The 20,236-nt window shown below is 38.9% G+C and overlaps 1 protein-coding gene across 10 annotated transcripts in view; it reads left to right on the forward strand.

The window, feature by feature from the left end:
- The window catches only part of LOC139473536 (tensin-3-like), a 258,760-nt gene that overhangs the window by 127,666 nt on the left and 110,858 nt on the right, over nucleotides 1–20,236 (forward strand). The window contains exon 1 of one of the 10 annotated variants that reach the window (XM_071256168.1): nucleotides 5,613–5,719. The exons of 8 other annotated variants lie outside the window; for them this stretch is intronic. In XM_071256168.1, coding sequence (XP_071112269.1) covers nucleotides 5,660–5,719 — 60 coding nt within the window. In that variant the 5' untranslated portion in view covers nucleotides 5,613–5,659. Of the gene's footprint in view, nucleotides 1–5,612; nucleotides 5,720–17,184; nucleotides 17,388–20,236 lie in introns of those variants that run through there. One more of the 10 variants, XM_071256171.1, reaches the window with a different exon arrangement.

The raw sequence follows: 20,236 nt of genomic DNA on the forward strand, positions 1-20,236 counted from the left end.
TATGTTTGTTATTTTCAGCCTAGAGTCTATACTTGGAAGCAGAAAAAACATTTACCTCCAGACAAGAAATGTTCAAAATTGCATGAAGCATTCTTGTGGGAAGCACACACTCAACAAAACAAGACAATTGTTTGGTGGTTATTTGGTTTGTTGTTAGATAGTTTCAATGGAAAAATAATGTGTATTGTTATTCTAGTTTAAAACATATTCATGATCTCATAAGATTTGTCATAAGTTTGAGTGTGGTGTACCAGATGAAGTACCTGCTTCTACCTCTGTCTGTGTGAGTCTCATACCACCTATATATTTCTTGTTGTCTCCTCGTCAACAGTATACTGTCCTTGGTCCCTTATGTTCTAACAACCATTTACCAAGGCAACTACCTGTTGTTGATCAAAACAACAACCTGTTCTTGCTGCCATGAAGCCAAACACCTGTTCCCTAAACCATTGTTCCACAAATATCTGAGTGAGTGAGTTGGGATGTGACTTAACTGAAACACTCTCAGAAGAGGCATTATGTCATCATAAACCTATCAGCTGAATGTGTGAGGAAAGACTGAAGTGAAGCAAATTTTAGATGTTTTTACTATTTTGATAAAACCCACGAGCATAGGTATTGTGCTGACTACCCTAGACTCATAATCAGGGCAAATCTTGTATTTGAACTCATGATCCTGTAATTCTGGAATCGGCACAGCAAATTGTGGCATCTTTGAATACTGGGACACCCATGCCTCTATTCAGTCATTGAACCTAAGTACCTTAAGTTTTTCCAGTCATTGACTGAAATACCATTTTTTAGAAGATGCCGAGTGACCAATGTTTTTTTTTGGACTAAATTAATTTTGTGATTGTGTAGCCTGGCTGATTGTGTGGCATCGCCTCTTATATGTGTGGATCATTGCTATTAACCTATAGTTTATCTTAGTTATTTGACTGGCCAATACATAAAGGTAGTTTTGCAAAGACACATTCTTTCAGATGGTGACAGACACTTACTTCTTTGAGCTACTGACACAAATGTGTCTTGCAGCCATTGACACAGATACTTCTTCTTTCAACTGATAGTGCCATCTTGTGGCCTCACAAACTCATCAGCTATCTCATTACTTTTGTCCTGACAAAACAAAAACCTGTAGTGTAAATTGGTTCAAACCATTTTATGCCATTAGACTTGCACACTTTCACACACTCACAAGCTTTATGTTAATCATCCAAGACATCGGTGTACATTTGGCTGGTTCCTTAACACATCATTAAGTATGTAAAGGTTGGTTAGGAACACCTGTTGAATTACACAACCTGCCCCAGACCATCTATTTCCCTGGTATATAGTGTCGGGTAGTATCTAGAAATGTATGCCTGCACAAAAGTAAATCAATTTGGCTTTCAAATAGTTTTGATATTAGTTCCACAAGTGGTTCCCCTGATGAGGACTGTGAGTTTCAGCTGAACTTTGAGTGAGAGCCAATTCAGACTATGTTGTTGTTGCAATGGCAGATGTCGGTGATGTTGCAGCAAACCTATATTTGACTACAGTCACTGGCAAACAGGACTGACGGATGAGAATAATTTGTGACAACCACTTTCATGTCAACAGTTCAAACTCACAATTTGTGCTTGGCTGGAGTTTAATTTGCAGTTTCCTGTTTAAATGACAGCCCAGTGTGTGCTGCAGTAGTCTGGGATAGGAGTCAACTAAAAATGTTTGTCAAATGTGCTGCTGTGACTCTAATGGAATTGTTAGCCTGCAATCTGCTTGTTATGTAGGACAAAGATCAGACATTGTCATAGCCTATATTGATCTAAGAATGGCTTGATATATCATAGCTATTGTTGATCTAAGAATGGTGGGATATTTTGTCAATTGAATTATTGTGTATTTGTAGAATTGATGTATTTTCATTGAAATTGTAAAGAATTATGCATGTGGATTGTTCTTCATGTCTAAACCTGATAAGTGCCGTAAGAAATGTTTAGGTTTCACAATTAATATTATTTCATTGTACAGACAGATTTGTTTATTATTACAGTAAATATACAGGAGGTTAAACAACATACAATTAGTACAGGTCACAGTGTTGAATGATGGTCATTTTCAAAGAAAAAAACATTTTAAACTTAAATTCAGGGGTTTATTTTAAAAATTGTTTGCTGTATTGACTTGCTGCCAGTACTTCTTTATCTTCAAATTAATTCTAAACTTTGGACAAAGTCATTAATAAATAATTAATTATTTGGCTTTGGAATATTTCTCATACTTCTTATGATAAGTATATAGGAAGTATATTACTGCCCTTATTGTATTTATGTTTAGGAGAGTCATCATAAATCAAAGAAATGTATTGAATTCAGTGTGGTATGTTGGTAGTCATGATGAAATAGCAACAGCCAGATATACAATGTGTGGAATGAGGTTATGATGGTGATGCAGGTGATGCCAAACAGAAGTTCCAGAAGAAATTGTACAAACATTAATTATAACTGGATTATATCATAAGACAAGGATGTCATGCCAGCTAAGTGTCAGCAGTGATATAAACTGTGTGTTTTTCTCCTCACACTTGCTTCACCCACACAACAACCTGTGAAGTGCAATTGTGCAGTTCTTGCACATTTTTGTGTTGGTTACCATAGCAATTGTCTTGCATGCTATATCCTACCTTCACCAACTGTGCAGACTTCTATTGTCTTTGAGGATGTTTATGTTGAAAGGTTATACACATCTTTTCTTCTAAGTGGGTCTCTAGTCTTTGCACTTTGGAACAAGAATTTTATTTCATAGTTATTCTTTGGTTAAAATGTGTTTTCTGTCAAGAGCCAAGATACCCCTTGTACTCACACTTGTGCAATATAGGGTTTTTTTTAATTCATTTTCTGCAATAAGTAAAAGTATGAATATCGGTGTTTACTTCGTACTTGATATATTTTGAGAATATTGCTTCAGATGTGTTATGAAATATTAATAAGCCACCTCCCAAAGCAACATAAACAAACCTCTTGTGGGGGCTAACCGATATATGCTTTATGGTTATGATAGTAACATTCCCAGCAAATGTCAAAGTTTTATTATGGGCCATGTAGTGCAATGTTTATGAGCTTTTCCTTAAATCTGTGACATATTTAAAAGACAGTCATCATGAGTTTCAGAAGGATGCTATTTGATATTATATTTTAGTAGTATTTAGTCGTGATGAAAAAAAAGTTTTATAAATTGCCCTGTTGACAGTTAGTCATAATAAACATTTGTTTTTAAGAAAATATGGGTTGATATATGACCATTTAAACAGTTATATGGTTTTATTACATCAGGGCTTAGACTTGTGTAGAAATAAGGGCAATGTAGAAGTGCCTGAACATTAATGCAGGAAATCTTTGAATGCAAACTTTTGCTAAGTGTTGTTTCAGTCATTTTAGGCTGTTGATGACATACCCTGGTGAGCTGCATTGCTGTGGCATTATTTTACATATGATGTACTTCATTTCTTCAAGATGTCCAATCTAAAATGGGTTATGGAATCCAATCATTCTTTCGCAGCCTCATCTTGAACGCTGTTATGATATGATGACTTCATGCTTTCATCATCTGATGCATCTTTAGAGAAGGGACACATATGCTTAGTCATTAATTTTGGATCGCTGAACCAATTTTTACAATACATGTTACAGTACTGATGTTTATCAAACAGTGTATGCCATGATTTCTATCCTCCATCAGCAACATCATTTGTTGGGTACATAGGGACACAATGGTGTGTAGCTGCAGTCTGAAAATGTTAACGAGCTGTGTGGACTTGGGTGGTGTCCAGTGGAGGGTTTGCATTTTTTTAGCAAATAAAGCCGAGACATGGATGATCCCATGGACTATCCCTCTTTTCAAATTGTCACCATCTAATCTTAACTTTAGTTTTCATGCTGACAATATTGATAAAACTACTTTTGACCTATTAAACTCTGTTTCCACAGACAATCTGATGCAGTATGTCATGTGGTTGTATGTTTTCCCCTTTATCTTACTTTCTAACAGATTGCATCTTTACTCATTCAGCTGTAATACTGAGTAGAAACCAGGTGAGCTACTTCCGCCTCTCGGTTTTTATGCTGGGCTAGAAATTCCTTTAAAGTATGGTTGACAAAAAGTTTCAGCTCTGTTTTTGTGATGAACTGGTGTGATCACCTGAGACAGAGACAGACTGCACATGATGTGTGTAGTTCAAGGGATTCCTTTGAGTCTTTTTCACTGCAGCAGTTGTATCAATTAAACTGTTGTTGTATTTAGAATAAAGTGGCCTCCATCTGTAGATGATTACTTCTCCTGCTCCCAATCTCTGCTTGGCAGGTTTTCAGGTAAGGAAGCAAGCTGAATCATTAAGAACACTTAAGATGTGTAGGATGCTAGCCAATGAAATGTTACCGTATTCATTCAAATCAAGAAGTGGAAATAAATATCTGTGATGGTTTAGGTGGGATGTCTACTCGTTGTAGTTTAGCTGTCATTATTGTTGATGATTCTAAACATATATTCAAAGAACTTGGGTTCATGCAGCTGCTGATTTTGTGTTGAATTCTGGAAAGATAAGTGAAACTGGTTTATTCTGTTTCATTTTCATATGAATGAGCATCAAAGTAACGTGAATAACAATATGATTAACAGCATTTTAAAATTTACTACTGTTTTTCAGTTCATTTCCTTAGTCCAAGTGACTAAATAACTGAAATAGTTTGGATGCAACATTTAACTTTTTAATCACACTCTTACTCCTGACAGTCATTTTATCAAAGAATGCTTCAAAATACACAGTTATACCAATGACTTGATGAAATGTATTTGATATTGGACTTGTTTTGGGAAAACAAGCAAGAGCTGTCTGAAAATCAATCAAAGAAGCACTGCAGCTGCTTTTTGAACAATTCTTTTCACCTAGCATGATATCAGTATGCTCTGGACTTGACCTATATTGGACTTGTGTAACGTTCTTGTATACCTTTTGAATACCCTTTTGTTGTCCATAAATCAATGTTTTGTTAGACTAAGACATTGGCTTTCAAAAGTAAACTTTTTGTCCAGTACTTTGTTTTCAACCACAGTAATACAAATATAATTGCAAAGGATCAGGGACAAATTTGTGTTTCTTATGAATACATTATATATCTTTGGATTACTTTGTCAAACATCACCAGATAATCAGGAGCAGATAATTCTAGAATGGACACTTACAGATACAAGCAATCCATGTTTTGATCTTGCCATGGAAGACTAGAGCTACAAGATCGTCTAAGTAGATGAAAGAAATTCATAGATAAATAACAGATTTTTGACAGGCCTGGAAAAAATGTTTACCCCTTCATTCCACCTTTTTGCTGTACCTCTATAATACCCAAGTGTCTCTGAGGTTAAAATTTATGAGCCCTAGTTCAAAGGCTAACCCTCTTGGTATTTATGGGCATAAAACCACTGCATTAGTCTCAGCTGTGGAGATTAGAAAATCAGCTCCCTGCGATAAGATTAGGTAGGTACATGCTTCCTCTGGTCTGTCAGTCTCCAGAGAGGGGGGACAACGTTTCGAAGGCAGAGTCTGCTTATGCCCAGGCGTAGAGTTTTGCAAACTTGACCAGGTTTTTTGTGTGAAGGGTTTGAAAAAGAAACTTGATGGAACATGTGCTTTTGTGTTAGCAACAGAAAAGGGCAGTGTCAAGCTGTTCAAACGGAAGAGAAGGTAAGTTTAAGAAACTTTGTTTAAAGAAAGCGGGAAGAGGAGAGTTTGGTGGTTGCCATAGCAGCTGTAGGAAAATGGAGAAGCATTTCCTGAGCCCCCACTTCCACATCTTGTGATTTGTGGTTAGTGTCTCATGTCAGATTCATTAAGAAGTATTTCTGTCATGTTTGTTTGGATAAGTCTGTGGTAGATAGTGAACTGTGCATAATAAATGTGTGGTAGACCTTCATCTTGGTGCGGGTGGTAACCCAAGACATCATAGGTTGTTGAACATACAGAGGGTTTGTTTTGACAGTTCACTGTGCCATGGCTTTACCATGCATTTGATGCTGTAACAGGGTTTAGTAATAGGGTCATATGCTTGTTCATTCATCAGATATGCATTATGCTATCATAGAAGGTAAGTTAAAAAAATATAAAAATGCCTCTCGTGCAAAGTCTTCTCATTCCCAGTACAAGGTAGATCGGCTCATGTTCCACACATTTTGCTATATTTAGCATAGTTATACTACATGGGTGCACATGAGAGTAAACTCCTTACTTGCTAGAATTCTGTTTCTTGCCTATTATCAAGCCAGCTGGAATAGTCTGAGCAGAAGAATTGTTCAAAGATAAAAAAAATTGGAACCTTGTAAACAAACATAGCTTGCTTGATACTATAGCAACAAACATTTCACATTTCTGTACAGTTTCTAAGAAAAGAATTCTCTAAAATTTAAATCAGTTTTCAAGGAACTTTGTAAATGCAGGACATTATAGAAGAAACTACACTTTCTACCCTGGACCCGTGCATGTAGCTTTACATACCACTATCCCTGATTCAGCTTTACTACACTATCCCTGATTCAGCTTTACTACACTACCACTGATTCAGCTTTACTACACTATCCCTGATTCAGCTTTACTACACTATCCCTGATTCAGCTTTACTACACTACCACTGATTCAGCTTTACTACACTATCCCTGATTCAGCTTTACTACACTATCCCTGATTCAGCTTTACTACACTACCACTGATTCAGCTTTACTACACTATCCCTGATTCAGCTTTACTACACTACCACTGATTCAGCTTTACTACACTATCTCTGATTCAGCTTTACTACACTATCCCTGATTCAGCTTTACTACACTATCCCTGATTCAGCTTTACTACACTACCACTGATTCAGCTTTACTACACTATCCCTGATTCAGCTTTACTACACTACCACTGATTCAGCTTTACTACACTATCCCTGCATTCAGCTTTTACAACAGTATCTAAACATTCAGCTTTACTACAGTGTCCCTGCATTCAGCTTTACTACAGTGTCCCTGCATTCAGCTTTACTACAGTATCTTAACATTCAGCTTTACTACACTAGCCATGCATTCAGCTTTACTACACTATCCCTGCATTCAGCTTTACTACAGTATCTAAACATTTAGCTTTAATGCAGTATCTAAACATTCAGCTTTGCTACAGTATCTAAACATTCAGCTTTACTACACTTTCCCTGCATTCAGCTTTACTACAGTATCCCTGCATTCAGCTTTACTACAGTATCCCTGCATTCAGCTTTACTAGACCGCCTCCATGGTCTTGTGGTAGAGCGTCCACCCGGAGAGCGGAAGGTCCGGGGTCCGCGTCATACCAAAAGACCTTAAAAGATGGTACTTGTTGTTACCCTGTCTGGCGCTCGGCATTAAGGGGCTAAAACAAGGACTGGTCGGTCAGTATACTGTGTCTGAGTGGGGTATTCATGTTAAACTGCGGCATGGTATCTCAGTGAGCTAGCACTATAAATCGGCATCAGTCCGGACTAGTACAAGCAGCCACACAAACACACACACGTACATGCACGTCGCTATATAAGTGCAATAATCTTGGACGCGACGTTAAACCCAATTTCACCTCACCTCACCTTCAGCTTTACTATTGTATCCCTGCATTCAAGCCCACCTCTGGTTTACTGTCATTACCTGGAACTATGTATCCAGATTTCACAACCCAGTAGCCACCTCACAAGCCCACCTCTGGTTTCCTGTCTTTACTTGGAACTATGTATCCAGATTTCACAACCCAGTAGCCACCTCACAAGCCCACCTCTGGTTTCCTGTCTTTACCTGGAACTATGTATCCAGATTTCACAACCCAGTAGCCACCACACAAGCCCACCTCTGGTTTCCTGTCTTTACCTGGAACTATGTATCCAGATTTCACAAGCCAGTAGCCACCTCACAAGCCCACCTCTGGTTTCTTGTCTTTACCTGGAACTATGTATCCAGATTTCACAACCCAGTAGCCACCACACAAGCCCACCTCTGGTTTCCTGTCTTTACCTGGAACTATGTATCCAGATTTCACAACCCAGTAGCCACCACACAAGCCCACCTCTGGTTTCCTGTCATTACCTGGAACTATGTATCCAGATTTCACAACCCAGTAGCCACCTCACAAGCCCACCTCTGGTTTCCTGTCTTTACCTGGAACTATGTATCCAGATTTCACAACCCAGTAGCCACCACACAAGCCCACCTCTGGTTTCCTGTCTTTACCTGGAACTATGTATCCAGATTTCACAACCCAGTAGCCACCTCACAAGCCCACCTCTGGTTTCCTGTCTTTACCTGGAACTATGTATCCAGATTTCACAACCCAGTAGCCACCTCACAAGCCCACCTCTGGTTTCCTGTCTTTACCTGGAACTATGTATCCAGATTTCACAACCCAGTAGCCACCTCACAAGCCCACCTCTGGTTTCCTGTCTTTTCCTGGAACTATGTATCCAGATTTCACAACCCAGGAGCCACCACACAAGCCCACCTCTGGTTTCCTGTCTTTACCTGGAACTATGTATCCAGATTTCACAACCCAGGAGCCACCACACAAGCCCACCTCTGGTTTCCTGTCTTTACCTGGAACTATGTATCCAGATTTCACAACCCAGTAGCCACCACACAAGCCCACCTCTGGTTTCCTGTCTTTACCTGGAACTATGTATCCAGATTTCACAACCCAGTAGCCACCTCACAAGCCCACCTCTGGTTTCCTGTCTTTACCTGGAACTATGTATCCAGATTTCACAACCCAGTAGCCACCACACAAGCCCACCTCTGGTTTCCTGTCTTTACCTGGAACTATGTATCCAGATTTCACAACCCAGTAGCCACCTCACAAGCCCACCTCTGGTTTCCTGTCTTTACCTGGAACTATGTATCCAGATTTCACAACCCAGGAGCCACCACACAAGCCCACCTCTGGTTTCCTGTCTTTACCTGGAACTATGTATCCAGATTTCACAACCCAGTAGCCACCACACAAGCCCACCTCTGGTTTCCTGTCTTTACCTGGAACTATGTATCCAGATTTCACAAGCCAGTAGCCACCTCACAAGCCCACCTCTGGTTTCCTGTCTTTACCTGGAACTATGTATCCAGATTTCACAACCCAGTAGCCACCACACAAGCCCACCTCTGGTTTCCTGTCTTTACCTGGAACTATGTATCCAGATTTCACAAGCCAGTAGCCACCTCACAAGCCCACCTCTGGTTTCCTGTCTTTACCTGGAACTATGTATCCAGATTTCACAACCCAGTAGCCACCTCACAAGCCCACCTCTGGTTTCCTGTCTTTACCTGGAACTATGTATCCAGATTTCACAACCCAGTAGCCACCTCACAAGCCCACCTCTGGTTTCCTGTCTTTACCTGGAACTATGTATCCAGATTTCACAACCCAGTAGCCACCTCACAAGCCCACCTCTGGTTTCCTGTCTTTTCCTGGAACTATGTATCCAGATTTCACAACCCAGTAGCCACCACACAAGCCCACCTCTGGTTTCCTGTCTTTACCTGGAACTATGTATCCAGATTTCACAACCCAGTAGCCACCACACAAGCCCACCTCTGGTTTCCTGTCTTTACCTGGAACTATGTATCCAGATTTCACAACCCAGTAGCCGCCACACAAGCCCACCTCTGGTTTACTGTCTTTACCTGGAACTATGTATCCAGATTTCACAACCCAGTAGCCACCACACAAGCCCACCTCTGGTTTCCTGTCTTTACCTGGAACTATGTATCCAGATTTCACAACCCAGTAGCCGCCACACAAGCCCACCTCTGGTTTACTGTCTTTACCTGGAACTATGTATCCAGATTTCACAACCCAGGAGCCACCTCACAAGCCCACCTCTGGTTTCCTGTCTTTACCTGGAACTATGTATCCAGATTTCACAACCCAGTAGCCACCACACAAGCCCACCTCTGGTTTCCTGCCTCATGTAACCACCCTACCTGGTACCCATTTGCCTTGTGTGCAAGCCTGGCAATATTCATGCTTGTTGTACATACACACTCATACGTTGGCTTATTGATTGTCAACAGGAAACATGGGTACCCATATCTGTAACTGATTATCAACTCTATCTAGTACTCATATCCCTGCCTTGTCTAGTAATGGAATAAGTGTGCTCATGGAATTGCATCATGTTTGAAATAAACCCACAGGTGTTTTACAAAGTTATCATCTTGATTGAAATTAAATGCAGTCCAAGATTCAATTTGATAATATTGAAGCCCTGTGCTTGTTCCTAACTGCCACTAAGATATGATGAGATGCATAATTTGCTCTTGATGAAAAAGCCAGATCAGTGCAATTGCTTCATGATGTCAGATTCACTGCCAGAAAACATGTGTGGTCCATGTGCTGTAAATCATTGCTTATTTTTCCCCAGAGGATGTCAGTGTCTAGATCATGACAACCCTCCGTGCTCATTTCAGGAAAAAACATGTCACTGTCAGTCTAGCCTGGGCTAAGTCTACTGTGGTCTACTGGGTTCCTGTATGCCGATGCCAGCCTAGACTATAGGAAGCATAGAAGAGGGCCTTCTCTCATAATTTGAATGTTACTGATAAGTTTTTGACTTATGTAATTATTATACTTTGTGTAATAGCCCATTAATAAAAGACCTGGCTTATTGTGTGTTATCTTGACCTGAATGTGGTGCTCATTCAGTCAACCACTAGATTGCCTGGCCAAGATTCAGTTATTCCCAGACGACTGATACATGTAGTACTGAAATAATGCTGACTGTTGGGTAAAACAACTTTAACTCTCTCAAGACTAAGCATTGCTACAATGATGGGAACAGTGATCCAGATTGGTGTTATTACAAAATCTTATGTTTCTTCGGAAGTCTGACAAAACAAACATCAGTATATATATAGTGGGTCATCAGTATATATCACTTCCTGAAGATAACAGGTATATATATCGCATGGTTTGAATTCTTACAAACAAATGATAAATATTGCAAGTGTTGTTGCACAGAAATGAAGCTGATCAGATGTGGGTTTTTTTCTTGTTTCTGAAAAGACTGGAACCAGTCATTATCAGTGTTGCCTCTAGGCACTATACTGGAAGTCTACAGGATGTAATTTTCTACTGCAATATTAATCTGTTTTTCACAAACATGGTAAACTTTTGATGTGGCATGTGCAATGTGTTATATTGGTCACTTCAAATAAACTGGGTGACTTGTGCTGCAGGAATATTAAAAGAGTGAAATGTGGATCTTCTGATTCATGAAACGACTGAATGTTCCTAACAGACACCTGTTGTGTGTGGGTGTTGGATGCAAATACTTCACGTCATTGTTGATGGAGGTGTGTCCCGCACACAAAGTATATGTGTGTGATAAGTTGTGTCCAGGCAGCCTTCTGCCAGCACACACAAGTCATGTCAGTTACATTTGTTAGGATAATCAGCAAGACCTGGTCAAATCCTTTCTAAATAGAAAGAAAAGTTGGTGAAAGGGATATGAAGCAGCCACAAGGCTTATATAGTTGTGCTCATCCAAATGACAGGGAAATCTTAGTTCATATATTACCATGACCATTGAAACGTGATGATGCTAAGATAATAATGGGACAATAATGCCAGTGGAATAAGGTTGAGCTTGGGTAATGGGTATTTCTTAAGATGACCATTTCATAGGTATTTATGTTGTTGGTGTTATAAACCTGAACATCCTCCTTTTTCACCAGACGAAGATCTAAACATGACTATCTAAGCGTTGATGTCACAGACAAAACTATGTACAGTGATTAATTGTTATTGTTTGTTTTACTGCTAGGTGGACACACAATAGTAAACTGCCAGAGCAAATTACCCATGATGTCTTGCCCCAAGCAGTAGATGTATTGCTTGATGAGGTTTCAGGTATTCAGGTGTTGCTTACCTGTATAAAGTAAACAATGGGGGATTGTTGTAGGATACTTTCATGATGGAGGCCCCAGCGATTACATGAGATAAACATTAAAGTGATGGAAATACTTTTTTATATTTTTAACTGAAATGTTAGATTGGTTATTAATTTGGTTCTGACTTTTTCTGGTTTGATTTAAGGGCATGTTAGGTGTACATAATGTCCATAGGTGTCCTTAATGTGGCGACCCCCCTGTCCAGTGGCAGGGGGGTCGCCACATTAAATTTGCATTGCATTGAAATACTACTCCCAAAAAATGTGAGAATCACACAATATTTTCAGATTACTATGCTGTGTATTAGGAACACCAATGATGGAAGAAACTGGTGACATTAATTATCTGAAACAAATACTTTTGCTAAGTAAAATCTGATATTGTTTAAGAGATAATTCCTTTCATATAATGATAAAGTTAGACCATAAGCATGCATTGCTATGTGTCTTGATCCTGTGTTTGCTTCATTGCTTTGAGGCAGCTTGGCTTGAACCAGGTCGCCAGTCCAGAGACTTGGTTGTCTCATATCTGCCTTCTCAAGTGACCAATGTGATTGTATCAGTCAGAAAAACCTGAATGGGGGTATATCTATGAAATTGGCCTCTATTTGGCTAGATTTGGAGGTATATTATTTACAGTACCCTGTCACAAGAGCTGCGGTGTGAGGACAGTACATGCTGAATACAAGGTGGTTGTGGCCACGGAATTGGCCATTACTGTGTTGATGGGAGGTTTAGTGTCGCTTTCCCAGCGTCTGGCCAAACACTCAAGTGGTCAAGTGGCCACTACACTGTCCAGTGGCAGGGGAGTCGCATCACTTTAGGGGGACCTGGAGACACCATGGGGGGAAACAAGTGAGAGACATATTTCCCACATGGTCGTCAAAGATTTATATATTCACAATGAGGCATGCTCTTAGATCTGTCTGCTTGTAAACCTCAGATATTTCACATAGGGTCTTCAGAGTGTACATATGTCATAAAAACAAATAAGCAATTGTTATAAGATAAAGCTAAAACAATTTTAAAGACACAGAAAATTACCTTTTTATGTAAAATACATAAAGATAGGAGAACATATCGCCAATTGTTTCTATTATCCAACACGCTTTGATGAAATTGTATGTGTAATAGTCTAATATATTGTCAAGAACTCTTCCTCTCATCTCCCAAATGAAAAAAGTTATATTTGCAATAAGAAAATTATGTTCATTCATGGTGATTGTCCAGAGAACTCTGTGTTTCAAATCAAATGAAATCCTAAACTCTGTTACACCAATTATCAGATTGCACACTTAATTACATCTGTGCAAGAATCTCACACATCATGAATGTGATTATATATCTATCTGTAGCTACACCAGAATGTTGGAGATAGCTAGTACATCTTACAATATTGTCAAGATGTGTCTGAAAACTGTCTGTAATATCTTTTCCATTCAGAAAATCCCCAATAGAAGTTATTCAACATGGCAGCCATACTGAATTTACTATAATGCCTGTGTAGGTGACAGACTGAAAACAGACAAGCTGTCATTTGGCCATGTGGTAGTCATTATTCATAAGATAAAACACAAGCAAGGGCATGCTATGCATTCGTGGCAAAATCTGTGTGTACACCTTTAAACTGTACATGGCACCATTGTAGAGGAAATGTCCATGAACTGCTGGGGTCATGACACTACAATAGCTGGGTTTCTTTTTGTCTTTATAGCCATGTTCTTCTATGAGCCTAGGGCTGGGCAGACTGAACCTGGGAAGGGTGGTGTCCACAATGTCCAGCCTCTTTGTGACACACAGGAACCTCTCATTAAATACATGAAACCATTAACTATGTCTCCAGGGAACCTGTTAGGTTAAGTCCCCTAAATCTCAGGGTCATATGGAAAGAGACAGAATAGGGGATAATCTAACCCGTGGGGTCCTATGAACCTACTCATCCTTGAAGTAACCGGCCACTGTTTATTTAGCTTAACATTTGACTATTTGCAGATCAAATTTGAATCTTGGAACATGTTTCAGTGTATGGTAAGAAGGAAGTAACTGCTACATTGTGCTGAAATGTTTACTTATTCGATTGTGAATTTACCTGTGTAGAAGGTGTGAAATATGGAGGGGAAAAGATCATTGATGCATGGACACTGACGTTTTTGTTTCATGTTAAAATGTAATTGGTCTGTAATACTTGTTATTATTTCAAATGATTGCATCCTTGCTATACTGTGCGACACAAAGCTTACTCATTTACAGCCATTGCCACTTGTCACAGTGGATGAATACATGTCTCGATGAAATGTAAATATTGGTCTGTCACTGACTGTCATAATGAAGTCATTTCTTCGTCTCCAAACTAGGGACATTATGAAAAAATTTAAGATGTCTCTGACAGTGAGTCATGATCTGTTATTCCTGCACAAAATTCGCCATTGACCCATGACCTTGAATATATAAAGAACAGTATTAAGGTTAATAAGGTGACCACACTGTCAAGGTGTCCATCCTGTGGGGTCATCAAGGTCAAGGATCGACAAATGCTTCATCAGGGTGGCTCTCCGCATGACTGACTTTCCCCTGAAAGGGGTTTGTTCAACCCAGCTGTAAATTTAATCTGTGCCATGCAAAATAGCCTCGGAATTCAACCATGGAGAATAATGTGTTAACCCCTGGAGGTAGAGACTGAGTGAACATTGTCTTACAGGATGTGGAGACAGGAGAGTGACTGTTGTGTACGCCCATCCATCACGGGTAACCTGTAACACTGTTGGAGGTGTTCCTATTCCAGCACAACACTACACATTTGGGAGTCTTTCTCAGGAGATGACTAGTGCTGTGGAATATTGTCAGCAAAAAACATTTTCACTTCAGTTGGAGGATTTGACATCTGTGAATTTATACACCATTTCCTGATTTAAGGCAGAAACCTGAATTGTGGACTTCAGTGGACTGGTACCCCTGTGAGTGAACTTGTGTTTTGTGATAACTTTATGAAGCATATGAATTAGTTTATTTATCTTTTAGGCCATAATGTGTTTGAAATGGATTTGTTACATTTAAAGTATTTCAAACATACAAGTTAATGAAATTGACTGGACACATCATAAACAAAACCTTACTCTGAAAAGTGGATTTTTCTTGTCAATAGTGGAATTACTTCACTGGATAATATAAGAAGAGTTTGTGTAATTGGAGACATCTATGTCCTGTATTGGAGACAAGCTCCATTATCTGAGGAGACCCTTATCTCCTGTGCCGACACATCCAGGACATCCTTGTCAGTGATATATTGTATATTATCATCTGGAAGGCCATACCGAAGCTGCAGCAGACACTTGGACCTACTGGAGGTAGTCAGGAAGAACTGTCCAACTCTGTCACCAGCTCAGATCAAGTGGCACACTTGATGGAATGGTGAAAAGTGTTCCACTGGCATAATGTGTTCTTGAAGACAGGTTCTCATTATACCTTTCAAGCAGTGAGTCCAGACACATTTCTGAATCTGATCAGAAGGAAGCATTGCTCTTGGTCCTGTGTTGGTTATATGGATGTCTGAATTGTGTGTTCTTGAAGATTTTGGATTTTGTTTCGTTCTTTGAATACAGCGAGTGCTCGACTGTCTGTGGCCAGCTGGGTGTGTGGGCAGTCATCCTACTCCTATAGGTATAAGAAGAAACTTGTATCAGTCATGATGGTGGTGGATCAGGTAATTATCTATGTCTATCAAAAATGTGTCTTAAAGAGTTCATTTAAAGAAGTTCTGACTGGTTATAGGCAAAATAAGTTGAAATACTGTAATTAGAGTAAAGAGTCCATATATACTACTCAAAACAAGTTAAGGATCACCATTATTCTTCCATATTACTATCGTTAATCTGTCATGCCATGGCAGATTAACTATTATTATATGAAAGAATGGAGTGATCCTCAACAGCTTTTGGTAGTATATATATAGAGATAGATAGATAGATAGATAGATAGAAATAACTGATTTAGATTCATACATTCAATGTATTTTTGGATGTAAGTGTCAAATATATTTGCATTAGAAACAAAATGTGTATGAGTCATGATGCAGAAATCACTTTTACCTCAGAAACTTTCATACCATGTGCAGATTAGATTGTTTGTGATCAATTGAATTGACTTTGTTTATTTGCTCCTCAAATTGAGTCAAGAGTCGCACCAACATGTAGGTTGTCTTGGAAATGTAGAAACACTCCTCCAACCCAGCCATGTAACGTGGAATTGTAGACACTACTCCACAGTGTAAATTACGAGGAAAGACCAGGTGGTAGTGCAGATTTACACGATCAGGGCGCTGCTTATTTTCCAGATTTTGTAAATAACCCCTCGAAGTGGTCCAGCTCGCTCATACTTGCACTTTGCCCAAACCAGATTTATTTGTGATTTGTGACTCCCAAGGCTGGAATCATGACTTGGATCAAACAGGACTATTTTCTATCAAAAAGTTTGAGCCATATTTGTACAGTGTGAAAACTCTCTCCATCCTTTTATCTTGAAAGTGTGCTGTGAGCTTAGGCCCGGCCTTGTCTACCCTGGGCCGCAACAGTGTTTAGCTTGCTTAGGCTAGACCCTTAAAGTTATACTGCTACTCACAGAAAAAAGGAGTTGAATCAAACATAGAAAAGTAGAAAACAAAATTTTCAGGTTTTATTGTAGCAGTACGTTAATAGCATGTTCTTAAAATTGTCAATATAAGATGTGTAGATACAGAAGGTTTGGATAATTTAATAGTTTCTTCTCCGTGAAAGTTTGTATCATCATTGAATTGTATTGCCAGAATAGATTTATAAAACTTAACATTTGTTCAAATTTATGAATAAATCAATTGCATCAATTTCCATCATCTCTTTATAATTGTATCATGAAACTGATAAGTAAAACTTAAATGGCTATAATCTGATTCCATGAATAAAGGTATCCTGACTCCATGTAACATTATTTACAAGGTCAATTTATACGATAGTATATTTAATGGCCAACACATCTAAGGTCTAATAACAGTAAAAACAATATAAATCAGCATGGTCAGTGACTGCAACAGCATGACATAATTACAGTGGGTGGAATGTAGCTTTAATTACGCACTACTGCTGCCGCTGCTGCGGTGGAGTGAAGCCAGCGTAGCTGACCTTTTGAATGACAGTGTCAGCGTACCGAGGTATGTGTCTTGTTATGGTCATGTGGGTAAACAAACTGGAGGCCATTTTCCCCACCACAAGCCTGTAGTTTCTGGCAAGTGTTGACTTTTTTACCTGTACAGGTAGCTTTACCTCATTAATATCATCAAAGACGACACATCGTACATTGCAATCAATTACCTGGAATGTTGCATTGATCCCAGAAAGGTTTTTGTGGTGAGGATACACGCTTGGTTTGGATCACCTCTACAGGATCCAGGTAAGCGAGCTATGTGATATATTACTGGGTGAAATCAACGTGCGTCAACACCAGGTTGATATCGACAACTGTGGAGTATATTTAAGGGATGTTTTAAGACATTGTGAAACTGACAACTGTCGACTATTGAGTCATGCTAGGTGTTAATATGCCTGGTAGGCTGTACATGCAGGGTTACACGGATCTATTTAGCTCTGTATGATAACTAAATGTAGGTTAATACCATCCATATCATGCTGTATGCTGTGATTGACAGACAGGTAGTGATGTAATATAGGTGTAGCTGGTACATCCAGACCTAGCTTGATAAACACCTGAATAATGCATGTGGTTTTCTTGCTTGAACTTGACATTCTTAATTGATTTTCACGACATGTAGACAGGTATTCCATCAACCTGCCCGGAACAGTTGGTTTAACATCGGAATATGTTAAACCTAGAAATTATTTCATGAAATGTGAGACTACAAGTGTACAGTATTCCAAATCCGGCCAGGTACCTTGTAACCTAGAATTGGAAAGCACATAGCAGATATTGATTTATTTGTGGCGTGACACACTCTTGACTGGTGCACTATAAATCACCCAATCTTCATCTGGAAGGTGGCTGGGGATGAGATATTCATACATATAATTGTCTGGTTCAGTGAGGCCAGGGAATGTTTTTTCAATAGAGAGTAATTCTTCAGTTATTAGACAGGAACACACTGCTGTAACTAGGAATAATCTAGTGTAAAAATACTCCTGCCTTTTTGTATTATTGACCATGCACTGAAAAATTTGCCTGGTGAACTGTCCAGTTACACATGTAAATGTGAGGAATTTATCATTATAGACCATGATGACCCTGTGAATTTATCATTATTAACTATGATGACCCTGTGAATTTATCATTATAAACTATGATGACCCTGTGAATTTATCATTATAAACTGTGATGACCCTGTGAATTTATCATTATAAACTATGATGACCCTGTGAATTTATCTTTACAAACTATGATGACCCTGTGAATTTATCATCATAAACTATGATGACCCTGTGAATTTATCATTATAAACTATGATGACCCTGTGAATTTATCATCATAAACTATGATGACCCTGTGAATTTATCATTATAAACTATGATGACTCTGTGAATTTATCATCATAAACTATGATGACGCTGTGAATTTATCATTATAAACTATGATGACGCTGTGAATTTATCATTATAAACTATGATGACCCTGTGAATTTATCATTATAAACCATGATGACCCTGTGAATTTATCATTGTAAACCATGATGACCCTGTGAATTTATCATTATAAGCTATGATGACCCTGTGAATTTATCATTATAAACCATGATGAACCTGTGAATTTATCACCATGATGACCCTATGAATTTATCATTATATACAATGATGACCCTGTGAATTTATCATTATATACAATGATGACCTTGTGAATTTATCATTATATACCATGAAGACCCTGTTAATTTATCTTTTGACCAGTATGTTATGGAGTACATTCACTCAAACCATAGAGAAGATGTTTTATGAATTGTATTTTGGGGACACGATTGGAATTGAAGTTATTTGGATCATTGGGGTAATTTGACAATAGGTGCTCTTAGGTTAGGGTCAAGGTCATACAGATACTTTTCAATGTGTTGCTATATTGAGGTGAAAGTCAATAAAATGTGGCAGCTGGCTTTTGCTGAGACATGTTCGTTGTACAGTTGTGTAGGTCTTTCTCTGTAGGTTTAGGCAATACAGGTGAAAAGTGATAAACCAAAAAGAATAGAGAAGTATGTTCCATCTACCCTCTTTCATAGTGTTGATCAAGGCAAAACACAAAGGAAGAATTATGTAAATCTTATTTTATAATTTTTTATTACTGTCTATTTTTAATGATACTTATTATTGACTTTCATAGTGAAGTGAGATGCTTTAATTTGTGTAAGTTGACATGTATGTGTGCACAATGTATTTAGACATAGAAACTTATTAAAGTAAGTTTATCCTTACAGAATATATTTAAACCTGCAGTGCAACCAGATTGTTTGATCGGTGATGAGGGCAATCTGTGCATGGTAGATTCAGTAATGGCCTCAAAATGAAGGATGAGTGGAAGGGCTTATCTCTGTGAGATTGTCAAAGACAAAATGGACTTGATGAAATGTCTGTTGAATGTGCCATAGACAGGGACAGTGAGTCTGGACCATTTCCACATGGAATTGATGTCATCACCATATCACACAGTAAGTCCTCAATGTAGCACCTGGTAACTGATGACTGTTGACAGCAATATGTGTGATAACTGCAGGCTCGAGGAACCCTTTGTGTTACCTGTTATAAAGTAGCAGCTGAACCGGCTGTCAAACAGGGAAAATGGCACTGTCTGTCAGAGTGTGCGACATGCACTTCCCACACAGCCGAAGGGACACATTTGCCAAGTGTGACTCTCATGGACATGTGAGTGTTGTAGAGGAAACTACAAGGCTCACCATCAAGAGATCTGTAATTGATGCATTGCAGTTGACCATGTCAATACATCAATGACAAGTTACAAAAGATAACGCCAATACCAAGCTTCACTATCAGTCATTTCCACAGACATAAACTGGTAATTTACTGTACCATATATAAACCTTGTTTGAAGAGACCTTGTGTGTATCGATTCAGAACATTGTGATGATTCTGTAACACACAATAATCCCTTAGTTACCCAACAACTTCCCTGGCAGTCTACTAAATCTATAAGCTAGGCACATGTCATGAACATGATAGGCAGTGACGTCATGGACATGATAGGCAGTGACGTCATGGACATGATAGGCAGTGACGTCATGGACATGA

This window comes from Haliotis cracherodii, unplaced genomic scaffold, assembly GCF_022045235.1.
Source record: "Haliotis cracherodii isolate W230 unplaced genomic scaffold, xgHalCrac1.p SCAF_29, whole genome shotgun sequence".
NCBI classification, from domain to species: domain Eukaryota; kingdom Metazoa; phylum Mollusca; class Gastropoda; order Lepetellida; family Haliotidae; genus Haliotis; species Haliotis cracherodii.